Source organism: Gavia stellata, chromosome 24 (assembly GCF_030936135.1).
Source record: "Gavia stellata isolate bGavSte3 chromosome 24, bGavSte3.hap2, whole genome shotgun sequence".
In the NCBI taxonomy this organism is placed as follows: domain Eukaryota; kingdom Metazoa; phylum Chordata; class Aves; order Gaviiformes; family Gaviidae; genus Gavia; species Gavia stellata.
In genome coordinates this window covers 2844238-2859940 of record NC_082617.1, presented here as the reverse complement: position 1 = coordinate 2859940, position 15703 = coordinate 2844238, and the positions used below count along the sequence as shown (strand labels likewise).

General features: G+C 50.9%; 1 protein-coding gene across 1 annotated transcript; it reads right to left on the bottom strand.

Moving 5' to 3' along the window:
• Nucleotides 1-424: 424 nt before the first annotated feature.
• On the bottom strand, nucleotides 425-12730 carry LOC104260574 (P2Y purinoceptor 4-like). The gene is made up of 4 exons (XM_009816371.2): nucleotides 12561-12730; nucleotides 8173-8280; nucleotides 1634-1691; nucleotides 425-1402 (listed from the first exon to the last, which is right to left on the bottom strand). Exons 1-4 carry the CDS (start codon nucleotides 12728-12730, stop codon nucleotides 425-427), a joined length of 1314 nt encoding a protein of 437 aa, XP_009814673.2.
• Nucleotides 12731-15703: the final 2973 nt, after the last annotated feature.

Below are 15703 nucleotides of genomic sequence, written 5' to 3'. Positions count from 1 at the left end.
AAGAAAAAACACAAAATATTCATGGGCAGGAAATTCATGGCAGTGTACACTGGATTTTCTCATGATTTATGACTTCAGGTGTAAATTCTCTCCCTACTTCCCCTTCGCGCCCAATAGGGTTTGGCCACTTCAGCAGCGTAAAGAAGCCCACGTTTGGGAGATCCAGCCACCCGGGGTACTGGCAGGAGTGGCGCCTAGTCGGAGCTTCCTTACAGCCCAGGGTGTCCCTGCCCGGAGGAACAACCCCTCGATAACACCGGAGGAACATAGAGAAACCCTGAAACTCCTGCAGTGCTGCTACCAGTAGCTCTGGGGACTTGGGATAGAACAGAAGGAGGAGTAAGCTCAAGGTCTGGATCTTCAGCAGCCGCCCCACAGGATCCCCTGGGAAGGTCTGGGGTGGCTCCCGGACCTTTCATCAGACTCACTTGGTGCCCCAGCGTTTTCGAAAGGAGTCAGCAAAGCTCTTCTTAAACTTGTCATTGGCAAACACATAAATCAGGGGATCCAGACAGGTGTTTGCCATGGTGAACACCCAGCTGACATAGTAGGCAACTTCTGTTTGGTGCAAGAGTTTGCAAGACATGCCATAGTACTTCACAATGACTCTGATGGTCCTGCAGATGTGCAGGGGGCCAAAGCAGATGACAAAAATCACCAGAGACACTGTTATCATCTGCAGAGACCTGCTCTTCATCTTCTTCCCTCTGGAGCTTTTCTTTGCTGCTTTAGCAATGGCAGATCCCAACAGAGCTCCGCAAGTCAAGGAAATGGCAAAGGGCAGGAGGAAAGAGACCACAACCGAAACCATGTTGTAGAAGAAGTAAACAGAGGACAGCTCTGGCTGATTAATAGTTAGGCATTTTGCTGAGCCATCAATAACTGAAGTCTTGAGGAGGAAGAAGAAAGGCAGCCCTTGGACAAAGAGGATGAGCCAGACGAACAAGGACAGCTTTCTCAAGAAGCTCTTCTTCTTCCAGAGGGACTTGCTCTTGTACCGAACAATGACAAAGTACCGGTGAATGCAGATGAGCGTCAGGAAATAGATGCTGCTGTACTCGTGGGCGCTGTGCAGGAAGGCTTCGAACTGGCAGAGAAATTGCCCAAATGGCCACTGGTTGCCGAGGCTGAGGTAGGAAATCCTGAGTGGAGCAACAGGGATGATCAGGACATCTCCCAGTACCAGGTTGAACTGCAAGATCATGCCTGAATCCCACTGCTTGATGCAGAAGCAGAACACCCAGAAGCTCATGCCGTTCAGCAGGACACTGCCCAGCAGGAGAAGGGTCCCCAGGGCAGGGATGGTGGGGTGCAGCCCCTGGGGCATGCAGACCACGCTGGTGTTCATGAAGGTGAGGGAGGCCAGTGGCTCCAAGGACTTAGGAGAACCCTCTGTGCTGACCTGCAAGGGGTGGAGTGGGAAAGAGAAAGCAGTGAAACCACCCAAGCTCATCATCCCAAGGCTGAGCTGGATCAGAGGCAACAGTGGCTGAAGCAGCAGAGGCAGGTTTTCAAATGATCCCTGATCCCGAAGATCTGTGGCCAAAAGCTGACCCCTATTTATCCTAGCCTCCCCAGGAGGAGACCTGGCAGGTGCAAGGGGCCAAGTCTTGCTTTTCACACGCAAATATACCACCTCGTGGGAATCAATCTCGAACCTGCCACGCTCAGCTTGACTTTCTCTGATTGTGCTGCAAAGGAACCGCAAGAGCAGCTTAAATGTTCACCACTACTAACTGCTGATGGGGGAAGATGAAATAGGTGATGCTGTTACTGCTTGGCTCCAAAAGCCTCTGCATTTAAAATCACTAGTGAGATCCCAGCATCACCCACGCTACAATTATTTCAACTGGTTTTGTTACAGCGCAGCTGGCAAGCAGCTCACTGACCTACACCCTCTCCCGCTGCCAGACTTCCCAGCCCTGCAGACAGAGCAGCCCCCGTGCACCCTCCGTCCGCCTTGCTCAGCTGCCGTACCCAAACTTCTCCCACTGTCCCGCCAAGCAGGACACCCCGTGGGGTACGAGGTGCTGCTGTTTATTCACAGCCTGGTGAAGGGAGCGTCTCCGCTGCATGAGTTGGGTCTCTCTCCTGGAGGGAGGACCACAGGGCAGGTGGCTGATGCTGCTCCCTCCACCCATGCCAGCTGACACCCTTTAGGTACCTCTTCGTTGCCAGCGGCACCAAGAGCTGGGAGGCTGGTTGGGGGCACAGCATCCTCCAAAGCTGCTCTTTCCATTGAGTGCAATTGGAACCATGGGACGACCCAAAATTGTGCCAGGCTCCTGTTGGCAGGAGCGACGGTGGGGCGAGGAGTGAGACCGTCACGGCAGCACCGAGCTCTGCCTGGCAGGCACCGAGCCCGGCCCTTTTTGGGATGCAGCTTTTAAGCCCATTGGTGTCTCACCAGCGGTAAAACATTTCCCTCGCCATTTGGGAGCCTCACATCCACACGTGGATGATTCTGAAATCAGACACTTTTGATTACATTTAAGCACTTGGATTTACACCCTGGCTCTTGTACCGGTCATCACTCACTCTGCCTTTGGGGTATGACCAAGTCGCATCCCAGCATCTCCCCAAAATGCCACTTTGGGGTAATGGCTCCGTGTAATGAGCCATTTCCAGGAAGATGCTCCCAGCCTGCCCTGCAGTCACAGCTCGCAGCTCTGCGCTGCATCCCGAGGGGTGGGGGACAGATGCCGGGGAGAAAACAGGCTTGAAGGCATTTTTACAGTTGATGCGTTTTTAGACAGAGGCACCTTCGGTCTCTCCCGGCTTTGGTCGGCCAGAGAAACTTGCAACTAAACTGCACCTTCCTGCGTGCTCCGGGGTGGCTGAATGTGGCGGCTGATGAAGGAAAGTGGCTTGAACAGCTCAGGAGGGATGGAGAAGCAGCTCATCCTCACCAGGGCTTCCCCAAGCCTGGCTGAAACCGGGTGTCATTTCTTTAATCTAGCCTTTAACTCCCATTTTGGGAGTCTAACCCGGGGGGTGGGGGTTGGGAATGCTGATTGTGAAGCCATCGGCTACAGACAGTGGCTTCTAATACAGAGAGGTCTACGGCTATTGCAGCCATTAACCGCTTGCTTTCCTCTGTCTTTCACTACTTTTCCCAAAAAGTGAATCTTTCCAAATTGAGGACTTTTTAATAAAATGCTTTCTGGCATCATCATCCACAAATCTCCAGAAATCCCACCCGGTTGCAGAGAGCAGCCACACTGGCAACAAGTGGATCCTTTCTTTTCTACCCAAAGCAGAACCGCTGCGGCGGCAACGACCAGCTCAGCTCTCAGGGTGACAAAAATCCCCAAGGTCATGGCCTTCATTTTCCCCATGCTAGCCGTGACCTGGATTTGACGCCCACTCTGTAGAAAGCAAGTTTTAATATATGCAATAATTTCTTAATGAAAGAGGCAGAGGATCTGTACTCTGACTGAGAGGAGAAAATTTGAGCGGTAAGAAGAAAACACCTAAGAATTACTCAAAAATTTGAAATCTGCTTTAACTTAACAAGCTCAAGCAGGAAAAAAATTTAATTTTCACTTAACTTGAAGGTGAATCGCACAAGCCATTAGCCACACACTTACCTGGAAGACAGCAGTAGAATTAGAGCTAAACTGGATGTGAAGGGGCGGAATCAGGACCAGCATCCAGCCCTGCATCTCTCAGAGCACTACAGGAATTTTGCTTGCTCCTTGTGTTAAAAACCCCTCATCTGTTTCAGCCCTTGTGAAACCTCAACAGCATTGCATGGGATTACACCCGTGGAGAGTTATGCCTTGAGAAATGGATTCCTGGTAAAACAGAATATGAATAAAACAACGCACACAGCCACAGGGGAGACTTACCCCGTCCTCCTACGAGGGTCAGTCCGTGGTGCAGCTGGTGGCAGAGCAGCAGAAGCACCTGAGCTCCTTCAGACTCACCAAGAAAAGAACCGATGGGCAGGAAGCAGCTCCGGTGACCCCGTGGTGGAAAGGAGACCTCGGTAGTGAAACTGCAGCAGCTCAGAGAACTGCAGGCAGGAAAAGCAGCAGCTGATTTATGAGAACAGCTTGCTTTTGCTCAAAATCCTCCAAAAGCAGGAACATCTGGGGTTGCTCTCACCAGGGGAAGGTCTAGGAGATGCCGGTGAATGGAGCACAGTCCCTGCAAGTCAAGGACGCAGGTGAAGCGGTTGCTTTGATGAGCAGCGCGTAGCCTGACCCCACCGAGCACCGGGGAGCGGGGTCCAGCCACAGCAGGAAGCATCGAGGGGTGCAGAGCTCAGCAGGGCTGAGGTGACACCGCTCCCCCAAACCACCAGCGGGCCGGTGACCGCAGCGGCGGGGCTGTGTGGGGTGAGCTGGGCAGCCAGTTGAGGTTTCCAGGTACTGCAGATGCTAATAAACGTGAGTAGCTGTAACCTCACGGGCAGAGTTTGACACCAAAGGGAGGGCTTCAGCTCTCCGGTTTGACCCAGCCCAAGACCTCAGCTGCAGCATTTAAACCCAGCAGTTTTGGGATGCTGTTTACTCTTTTGGCTCAGTAAAAGCTGCAGATTTGGTGGGATCATAAGATCTGGATGGGGAGGCGTGCCCCTGAGTCACACCAAATACTCTCAACAAGCATCATACTGTAGGTCAGAAAATGTGAATTTCTGAAACTTTTTCCCAAGCAAAAGAAAACCCCCAAAGGGCTTTGCTGAGATATTCAGAAGCTGATCTCCATTGTGTTGACTCACTGCCAGCAGCTCCAGCTTGTACAAACCCTTTGCTTCATCAGGCAGGGCAACAGCCATAGCTGAGATTAAAAGCCCAGAGGGTGATATCCTGGTGCTCCATCCCAATGAACTCTTTGGGACCAGGTGAAAACAGTCCCTGCAGGAAGTTCTCCCCACAGATGGTCAAAACCTGATGCTTTAAAACCTCCCTGAACGCTCCTGCTAGCAGCCAGCGCTGGGGTGATCGGGCTTTCACTGGCTCACCGTGGAAGTGTTGGAAACTTCGCTGAACTATTTCAAGCCAAAAGGGAAGTTTCCAAGTAAAGCGTGGTTTAGCGTACAGCCTACAGCCCACAGAGTCTGTTTAGCGCAGAGCCAACAGCCCCTGCCCCGGGACTTCATCCGATGCGGTTTGAAGCCACACGAGGTGACTCCCTTCCATCATTTCCATCGCACCGGGCAGCACTCGAGGAGCGTGCAGCACACCGCGGTGGGGGCGAGGGGCTGCGGCAGGGCTTACAGCAAGTCCTCTGTTCAGTTCTTTTTTTGGGGGGTGCAGGGAGGGGGGGGCGTTCCTTTTTTTTTTTGCACTAAAGAGCATGGCTCAGTGCAGCGGCTGTGCCGGTTTTGTGTCGGAGATGTTGCTGGCTACAGTGCAAGGTGTGTCTTCTCGGGGGTTCCTGTTCAGAGTAATTTCTTGTATATCGGGATGTTGCAGCACAGCCCTTCCTCGCTGAGGAGCCACCCACCTCCCCGGCACGGGGGGTAAATGTGTGGTCAAGGGTGCTATGGGGGAACAGCGGGGTGAGAATGCAGAATCAGACCCAAACCCTGCAGGGGACTTAAGTTACCTCAGCAGACAGATGCAAGCTGGCCGCCCTTGGCTGCACCCTTGTTAGCCTGGACCTTCGGTCAACCCGGTTAATTGTGCAAATACCAACTTGAAGGTGAGCCCCCCCGGGGGTCGGGACTCAGGCCATTGGGTTGCATCGCTCCCTCAGGACTCTGGGGGTCCACACCACAGAAGATGGGTGGATCCTGAGCTCTCCGCCATCATCAGCTCCCACCACGAGGTGTGTTGCTTGGGCAGGACTTTCTCCGACAGAGCTGCAGAGCAACTTGAATATTTGCAAAAAAGCAAAGCAAAGCATACAACCACCCAAAACAAGACTGGTTTGCAGTCACGTGTTCCTCTGTATAAAGGACAAGAGAACAAACAGTTGTGCTACAAATCCAACATCAAAGATGCTTTTAGCCGTACTGGATGACCCCTCACACCACCAGCTGTCCCTCTGGGGTGGCTTCCAGGCACCGCCTTGGCTGGCTCCCAGGCTGCGAAAGCCAAAACCAGTAGTGAGAGATGCAAGGCCTGAACGAGAACGGAGACAATCTAAACGTCATATATGTAAAAGAGTTTATTGGAAGTAAACATGACGATATTTACAGGGATAAATCCAGCATGTGATCAGCAGAGCAAGGCATTCCTGTCCCTTCACCGTTCCTTAAGTGTACAGCAGTCAGGACATCTGCCTGCCCCATTCAGGTCAGTCTGTCCCTGCTCAGTCTGTCCCATTGCAGCTAGGAGCCCAGCTTGTGCGGTGAGGCCAGTCCTATCCTGCACGACTTCAGTAATTAATTTAAACACTTTTTGCATAGCAAGTGCTCCCAGCACATTCACACACGCTCTAGCAGAAGAGCAGGGAGAACATCCAGCTGCACGTCCCCCATAAGACCAGGGCAGACTCAACTCTAGGCAAGCAAAGTCCCCCCCCCACCCAGAAATGCTGTCTGAGTATTCTTCCTCCTGACACCATTTGTTGCTCTGTTATTGTGGATGTACCTGCATGTATTGGGATAAGCAGCGGACAGCTCGGGAAAGAGCCACAGTGTCACAGAGCTGAGGCACATCTTTGCAGAGAGTTTAAGCTTTGAAATGTGCAGAAGGGGTTAATTGCTACTCCTATCTCCTTTTTCAAAAACATCCGAACACAGGGCATGAATTTCATCTCCCAAGGCAAAAACTTCATCTCCCCTAACAGTAAAGGTCTACATCTGAGCTACTCATCCAGCCTGCCTGGGAGAGAGGATGGGGCACTTCAAGAGCACGGTTCAGCCAGCTTTCTTCCGATGTCTAACTGTGGAGGAGACGAATCACAGCCCCTCACGTGCCCCTCTTCGCAGCACAGGGGTCTGGATGCCTAGCTGCGGTGCAGAGCTCTTCCTTGGGCCAGGTGACTCCTGCCGTGGGTGACTGAACAAACACAGCGTCAACCGACAGGAACAATTTGCAAACAACTGAGCAGCAGACAAGTGTGCAAATGTATCTGGTGGGTACTTCTGGATAATGAATGCATAATCTATTCCGACTCCCTTCCCTATCTACTTCTGGATAATGCGTCTGTGAGCCTGAGTCAGGTTTATAAATGGCTGGCAACGAGAAAAACAGGCTGCCTTTGTGCCAAACATTATGTTCAGCAAATAAGGCAGGCAGTTCGGCCACGGACATTTGCTGTTAGGAGCTCAGTGTCAGAATCCCTCCGGTGCTCAGTGGTTCCTGGTCCTGCCTACGACTGCTACGTGGGGGGCAGGATGTGACAACTGATTTTTGCCTCTAAAAATCTAATTTTATGCCTAAATCGCAGACTCTAATAAAAGAGCAGTATTGTATTCCTTTCCCATCTATCTGCTCATTAGAAAGTCACTCTTACATTTGGCTTGACTGCTGGGAATGCTCCAAAGAAATCTAATTACAAGGTCATTGCAGTAAATTGCATTTGGTGGCATAACTCTGAGTCACCAGTTCAGGGCATTTTCTCCCTTCCACCCCGGAGTAAGTCATTTAACAAGGGTGAAGAAAAGCAGAAAAAAATTTACAGACTCCCAGTGAATGAGACTTAACAGGGAGACAGCATTTCCAAAGCATCGTGACTTCTGGGTGCCCAGTGGAGGCAAGTTCTCCTGGGAACGGTGACAAACTGGACACCAAAGACTTTCCAATCACTTTGGGAAATGCTGCTTACCGGCCACGCAGTCCTTGGGTGGAAGGAGAGGAGATTGAAACCATTTAGAGGCTTCCCAGGGTTGCCCGTGCAGGAGCAAATTTCATTCTTCCCCCAAGAAATCTACTCTCCATCTACTCGACCCTTTGGGAAGAAGAAATGTCACTTCGCTGTGTTGGGTGGCAAAAGCCTCATCCCACCTCCGGCGATCCCACTGCTGGCTGAGGTGTCTCCACCCCGGCTCCTCACCACGCAGGGATGCGTTCCCAGCAGGAAGCAGCTCGTTCCTTCTCAGTCGTGCCAGGCTCAGTGCGAAGGAGAAAGCTGCAGGTTGCAGATCACGGTGCCTGGAGGATGCTCTCATGCCGGCTGCTGCTGAGAGGTGGTAAGTCGGTGCAGACCTCATGAGGGATGGTCGCCTCTGGCTCAGTAATCTCTCCCCACGCTGACCAACAGATGCATCCTCACGCTTTCCGGATGATCCGCCCCGGTTTCCTCCAGTCCCTGTACCTCTCCCTGCGCACCGAGTGCACCAGAGGCCTGGAGAAGCTGGAGTGGTTTGATCTGGTGGCATTGCTAGGGAGGAACAAAGCGAGACATCATTACTGGTGTGGGTCAGACTTGGGGCGCATCTCCTGCATCTAGCGGAGGCTCCTGAAAGGACAGGGAATTTTGGTCAGCAGAACGGGGTTCACCACCACTGCTGCCAAGAGAAGGGCCAGTGCTGGTCCTGCTGCAGCCCCTGATGCTCAGGGTGCCTGGACTGCGGAGACCCAGGGGTGAGCCTCTCCTGTGCACCTGAAGTGGCGATGGGGACCCTCCCTGTCCCAGCTACCGGAGGTCTTGGAAACAGCTGCTAAACTGCAAGTGCACAAATGTAAGCTCAGGACCCCATAAACAGCCTGTCAGGACCCTGAGGACTGACCCCCTGGGTCACTGAAACCAAACTTGGCTCTTCGAAACTCCCCCTTCAAACACCTTTGAGCAGTTTTCCTTGAAACCGCTAAACCCAACAACGTGCACGCCTGGCTTTTGCCACCCTTGTTCCAGTCTGCGTTCTCTCGGGGAGTTATCCAGGGTGTGAACCAACCACGCCATGAATCACCCACACCACGATCAACCACGCCACGTGCCCAGGACACTCTAGCAGAGCTGGCTCGGCTGCAGGAGCAGTGGGGCTGTGTTCGCCTAGGGCTCTTCTGGGATGACCTAGTGCTCTGGCCCGCTTGCCCCGGGCCTTTCTACTCTCCCTAGGTGCTGTGTCCCGGGCTTTTCTTTCCTTCCTCCTGGCTAACACCTTCACTACCGGTTTTATATCTAGCTTTTGCAAAGATTGCAAAAGACTGGTGCAGCGAATGTGCACATTCTCCTGTCTGTGCAGAGGGTGATGTGGAATCCGTAGGAATTTGCAATGAAATTCATATGGGGTGAAGCGCGTCCCCTCCCCATCCCTGCAAAAAGGGCAGCGCAGCGGTGATCTCTGGGGCTGGCAATTAGAGACCTCTTCTCTTTCTAGATCCTGCTCAGAGACGTTCCTCCTGTGATCCCCAGTGGCTCTGTCAATAGAAATCATCCAGGTATCATTTCCCCCCGTGCCCGTAAGCGGTGGAGGGGGACAGTGAGGAAAGGCTGGCGGGGAGCAGAAGTGCCGTGGGACACCAGAAGCGGCTGATGAATGGAGGCAGGGAGTGGGGGAGCCGCCAGCCACTCCAGGAGCGGAGGAAGACAGAGCTGGGGAAAAGCTGTGAATGTGAGAAAAAGCTGCTTTACAACAGAGCTTGTTACTATTCAACATCCACAAAAGGAGGAAGAGCCCTGAAATCCCTGCCTGTGCTGAGGGTACAGTCAAGAGACAGTTCTCCCATGTCCTAATTAGCTTGCTGCTTTATAACTTAATTTCCTAATTGGTTTTCATGTTAATTACTTGTAACGAACAGGCTGGGGAGGTGGCAGCTCAGGCCCTGTGGCAGGAGATGAAGCTTTACCTCTACAGCACTGGCCTGGTTCCAGGTCATGCTGGGAAGCGAGGTGGCCTTACATCCAGCTCTTCCAAGGAGGTCTGCCTTGCTGTTAGCTGAGGTTTAAGCTCATACAGGAGGGTTTTGGGTGACTTCCTTGGCAATGTCTGCAAATCCTTCCTAAAAGTCAATAATCCTGGGATCTCAGATCGCACCAGCCCCTCGCTCTCATTCCTCCTAGCTCGAGATGGTACCCAGCAGCGAGAGGCAGCTCAACGGCTGCGTGCATAGTGGGAACAGCCATCACGCTCCACCGCCGCCGACACTGGGGCTGAGCTCGGCTGGGTGCCCCAGATCCGTTCGTTCAGCCTGGTGCAGGTGTGGGCGTACAGTCACTTTCTGTCAATTAAATCAAAGCCAATATTGCGGCTTTCTTTACGCTCGCATGCTGGCACCGTATCAGCTGCGAGAGGAGAGGTGATACTCGGGCCAGGCTGCCGTGGACAGATGGTACCTGGTCCAGCATTAAACCGACCGGTGTGAATCTGACTTTTGAGCTGGCTTTGTGCTGTGGTGCTCCTGACCTGACGCAAGGCACAAGGAAGCTTTCTTGTAGTGCTGAGCCATGCCTTGAACTCTTTGGAGAACCAGGCTACAGATATCACAACCATTTCTGAGTGTTTTCTAAGCCCAAAGCCTATACTGAAGGGTGAACATCTGGCTCCAGCTGTGCTCTCTGAGAACTGGGAAACCTGGCCTCGAGGGCCATCACTCAAGAAAGCTTCAGCATTATTGCAGCGTGATGTATGAGCCCAGGCTACACCAGAATCAGGGTGTCTGTGCAGGACAATCTTAATTCCACTAAATGGATCCGAATTCCTCCTGTAATTTTCCAGTTTTCCCGGCCACAGAGCTTCACCTGTTTATGGTGCAATCTGTGAACGATCCATGTGACACACGCAGACCTCGTGGCTCTGCTTTCTCAAACTGGCCGGAGTCAGCTAGAGGAGCAGCAGGAGCAGGTATCAGGACAGGGACGGGCTGGGCAAAGCCGGCTGTGACAGCAGGCAGGGTGGGCTGCGCGTTCAGCTCAGATGGAATCACAGAATCATTAAGGTTGGAAAAGACCTGTAAGACCATCAAGTCCAACCATCAACCCAACCCCACCATGCCCACTAAACCATGTCCCCCAGTGCCACGTCCACAAGTTCCTTGAACACCTCCAGTGATGGTGACTCCACCACCTCCCTGGGCAGCCTCTTCCAGTGCTTCACCGCTCTCTCAGTAAAGAAATTTTTCGTAATATCCAGCCTAAACCTCCCCTGGTGCAACTTGAGGCCATTTCCTCTTGTCCTGTCGCTAGTCAGGTGCAGGGCCCTGCACAAATCATCCGGCTTGGTCCCACCTCCCCAAATGAGGCTGGGTTAGACGGCAGCCCCTAGAGATTTTTGGTTTTGATGAGGTACCTAATTCCCTTAGGTTCTCTTAAAAAAACCAAACAGTCCTATGACATTATCCTGGCTGCTTGATGCAAGTTGTTTGGTGGCCTCTAGTAAATAAAATTATTCCATTAGGTTCTCTGCACTGCATCCTTTTGCTAGCACTGGGGTAATTCAGACCTCAGTGCAAGTTATTGTCCAATGCCTCCCTGCTCTCCTCCTTGAAGACAGTGAGGAAATCTGCCTCTAACCTCAGTTATAACCCAGCCACCCTCATGGCTTTCAAGCTATTTCTGCACTGGAGCTGTCTCCACCCCTGGCTGCGTTCCCAGTGCTAATCATTTTACTTGTACAACTAGACGGTGCAAGGTGCAGTTCAGCTTTGCTGGTCTGGAAATTCAGCCAGTGAATTTATCCCTGAACTGCAGATGAAGAGACTGGTATCTGCCAGCTACGGATTTTCAGCAAGCCATGGGTGCATCCTTGCACCACTGCTTTCTCTTGGCAGTCTCATCTATGGAGACACCTTTGGGGTGTGTACGTGCAGCACCGAGCACAGCGGGGCTGTAATTGCGGCTGGGATTGCTGCACGTCAGAGGATTAGGATAAGGAGTGAGCTGGGAGCTCTGCGCACTCATGCTGCAGCTGTCAGACCTAGAGCAAACTGGGTCACAGGCATCTTTTTAGATCCAAAGCTACGAGGTGCTGGTGTGTCATTGCGTGAGATCTGGCAGGAGGTGAATTTTGGGTCCCGGGGTGCGAGTCTCTCTCATCATGCAGCCAATGGACAGCTGTCAAGATATCTTTCATTATAAGACCCCCACAATATTAAGACCACCATTACCCCAAACACTGTTACAAGGGAACAAGATGTAAACAATATTTGCAGAAACATATCTGAATTTTAAGGACATGCAGCATTTTTCTTTTATGTCCTTATTTCTCCAGCTTATTTTTGTTGTTGGGCAGAAAACAAGGAAGGGATTAGCGTAGTGGGCACAGCCCAGAGAGTGGGAGGAGACGGCGAGATAGTGACATGCACGCTACTGATTTAGCATGAAATACTCCGATTGCGAAGAGTCTCTAGAGGTTTGTGCCTCATTGATGAATATCACGCATGAAGCGTAGCTCCTTGTGCTACCCACATTTTTCTCTTCCAGGTATGTTGATTGGGAACCTGAGTTACAGGAAATACACTGAGTTACAGCACATTTCCATAAAAAAACCCCAAATCATGGGCATATTTATCTGCGAGTGTGTCAAATGCACAGTACGTTCAGACAATACAGACTCAAAAGATTAACAGACCTTAATCCTACCTCTGTGCATTAAAACACAACAGATGATAAGCACAAGCACACATCTATAAGGACTGATGTATGTACATAAAAGGCAGTCTTCCCCATCAAAACATACCTGAGCTATAAAGCTTTTGGAAGTATAATAGGCATTAACTCACCTAGAAGACCAAACTGGACCCGCCTGCTTCTTCGGCTTGGCTATCTGCTTCTGGTACTCCATCCAGCCACTCACCAGCTCATGAAGGATCATCACATAGAGAAGGAAAATAAGAATCCTGGGATCCATTCGTGGCACTTCGGGGTCTGCTTCATTGGGTACAGGTGACATTTGATCGAGAGCAATGGGAGGTCAGCCGGAGGGGTGCAGCTCCTGCGGGCAGGGCTCTCGGGAACGGGGGGAGCTGAGGGACGAAAAGGTCGCTGCTGAAGAGGAGCCTTGCAGGCTGGGTTTTGTGCAGAGTGAATTAATGCTGTAAAAATCTCCCCGGGGGATGAGAGGCTGGTGCCTATTGTATGAAGCAGCATAAACACAGCTGCAGAGGCTACGGACGTTTCCTTTAACGGGGTGGATCACATCTTCTGGGACTCCATCCCTTTTGTCTCCCTCTCACTTGTGCTTTGTCTGCATTACTCTGCAGCCATGAGCTTCCTACACTTTTATGGCAGGAGCAGCCCCGCTTCGGCAGCGCCCCTTTGATTGGCAGCGGGGGGAGAGTTGGCTGCCGTGCCCGCAAGCCGGCAACGGGAGCACTGTCTGGCTGCAAAGAATAAATTAAAAACCCCAGTCAAAGACTGGGGAATCTCCGAGCTGCCTCTTCCGAGCTGTCTCTCTTTCCAGTGTCTCAGGATTTTGGGCTGCACTGAGCCAATGCTGATTGGGAGTGTTACTGAGTATTTTGCAGCTGAGAAATCTTTTCTTCTGCTCGCTTTTCTCACACTTTTATTTTGTTCTCCTCTTTATTATTCTTTACCTAAATCTTCAGCTGCTGTTTCCCCAGTGGCGAAGCTCTGGCAAGGTACCTGATGTGCAGGAAAACCCTGGTGCCAGAGCTTCCAGTGTTTTCCACACCACAGTTCCTCTCCCAGCCTCTCCACCTCTTTCTGTTCGGCAGCATAGGATCTTGCTCAACTGAGATCTGGTTGTGACACCAGATCCTCTCAGCCTCACCCTTCCTTGCCCCACGGAGAGCCCCAGGACACGATGCAATACACGTGCCTGGTATTTCCAGCAGGATAAAAACATAGCCCAGTCTTGTTTAGACACTTGTATAAATGGAACAAAAAAAGCGCCCTTTTTTCATCATTTAAAATCAAGCCTTATCAGTTTCTACCTTGGTTTTTAAACACCATCTCACATAAAATTCATGTTATTCCAGAGAAATCTTCCCGTAAGTGAAAACAGTAAGCCCTCAACAATTATTTCATTATCAGGATCATCTAGAAGCAAGAAGGCAGATTGAACAACCTACCTTTGCTTAATAGAGCTGTGCCAATTCAGTGCAGAACAGGAGGCCCAGACGAGGGGCAAATACAGTGACCCTCATGATCTTCAACTCCGCAGCTCCTACATAAACACAGGGACCGCTGGGCTTGCTCCAAACACGGAGCGGGGTTCAACACGCTGGTCAGTGTAATTCTTCAAGGACAGGCGTGACAGTCACATAATACACAATCTCACTATAAACTTACCATGAGGAAGCTTCTCAGCTAACTCAGGTTACGTTACCTGTGGGTTTAACACTTGACGTTAGGTGTTTCTCAGAAACTTTTGTCCTTTGATATATAACTCAGACAAGTGTGCAGAAGACAGGGATTTTGATAGTTTTCTATTAAGTGCAAATTGAATGCACATTAGGGGATGCTAATTACACCATACATCTGCATATTAAATAAACCCAACGGCAGTATCAACATCCCAGTCAAACGTGCACCTCAAAGTACTGTGTGAGTTTCCTCCAGCTAACTAAGGTTCTTTCATTTATGAGGCCGGAAGTGCTGAGTAACTCCCTAAATTTGGAGGAGAAGATCTCGTGGATGGGAGCGAGCAAGTGAATGAAACAAGCAAGGACTGGAGGTGTTCTAGCAGCTACGAAAATGGGAATACTTGAGGTTCTCCATGAAAGGATAGTGGAGCCGTTCCTATAGCAACAGAGACAGTTGCCAGGCTGCGGGAGATGGGTTCTGATGTATGGTACAAGTCATACGTAGTGAGGGATTTTAGACTAAAGACAGCACTGCTATTTTATACATATGCAATTTTTAATGAGTAAAGACAACGTGACTCCTTTGTTCCAGGGGAAAGCACCTTTTTCACAAAATCAGAGAGAAATTACTGGGGTAAGAGCGACAGGATAACTCATTACAACTTACTCCTAGTTTTGTATTAGCTGCTCCATCTTCTGAATACAAAATCATTTAAAAAAATCTGCTTGTTGCTGAACATTACAGCTCGATTGACTAATGCTCCTTTTAAAATCCCAACAGACTGCAGATTGCCTCTGCCCTACCTCTGCTCTTGTACCATCCTCAATATTCAAGCAAACACTGCCTAGGTCTGAAATTCTTCTTGAGTCTTTAAAAAGTTATCTGAACTTTAACACACAATTTTTTTGTTAAAAATTTCACCAATTCATCCTCAATACTACGTAAAGTAGAAAAGCCAATAACCCGTGAGTTATTGCCAGAGCCAACAGCTCTTAATACGGCAGTTGGTTTCCAAACAGCTCGGTGACTACAAGCTGTAAGTTCTGTGACAAATGATTCAAAAAAGGAACTGGAAAGGCTGATTTTAGAGTCATTAAAGCCCAACTTGGGAGGGCAGGGCGGGGCGGGAGCTAGCCGTGGTGCTGAAGAGCCCCCCCCAAGCGCCACAGGGTACCGGGGGTACAGGACCCTCCCCACAGCAGCGGGGTGCCCCAAGACCCCCCACAAAGCTGCGGGTGTTTCCCCTCTGCCCCCCAAGTCCACACTGGTGCATAAATTCAGCCCAAGGGGACAGCTTCACGGTTCTCCTGGAGAGGTTTGGTGGAAGAACCTGCGCGAGCGCTTCAATTTGTGCAAATAACCTCTGAGTAGAGACAAGAAGCAGTTAGCAAACTCACTGGGGGCTCCTAAGGGTTTGGAGCAAATATTAACTGGGCTGTTGCACACTTTGACAGTCATCAGTACAAGACAGATATGCCAATAAAACATCCATTCAAGACTACCACATAACATAGGCGCGCCTGAGTGCTGAAACAGACCTTACCTGCAGACCAGAGCCTTGATCTGCTTCTCGAGTTGTACATTGTTGTGCAAATGG

Bases quoted from the DNA above. Each gene is read 5' to 3' on its own strand.
- LOC104260574 (XM_009816371.2), bottom strand. From the start codon at position 12,730: ATGTCACCTGTACCCAATGAAGCAGACCCCGAAGTGCCACGAATGGAT. The intron at 8,281-12,560 runs GTGAGTTAATGC...GTTCCTCCCTAG, and splicing joins GGTCCAGTTTGGTCTTCTAG to CAATGCCACCAGATCAAACC. The intron at 1,403-1,633 runs GTATATTTGCGT...CACCCCTTGCAG, and splicing joins AGATTGATTCCCACGAGGTG to GTCAGCACAGAGGGTTCTCC.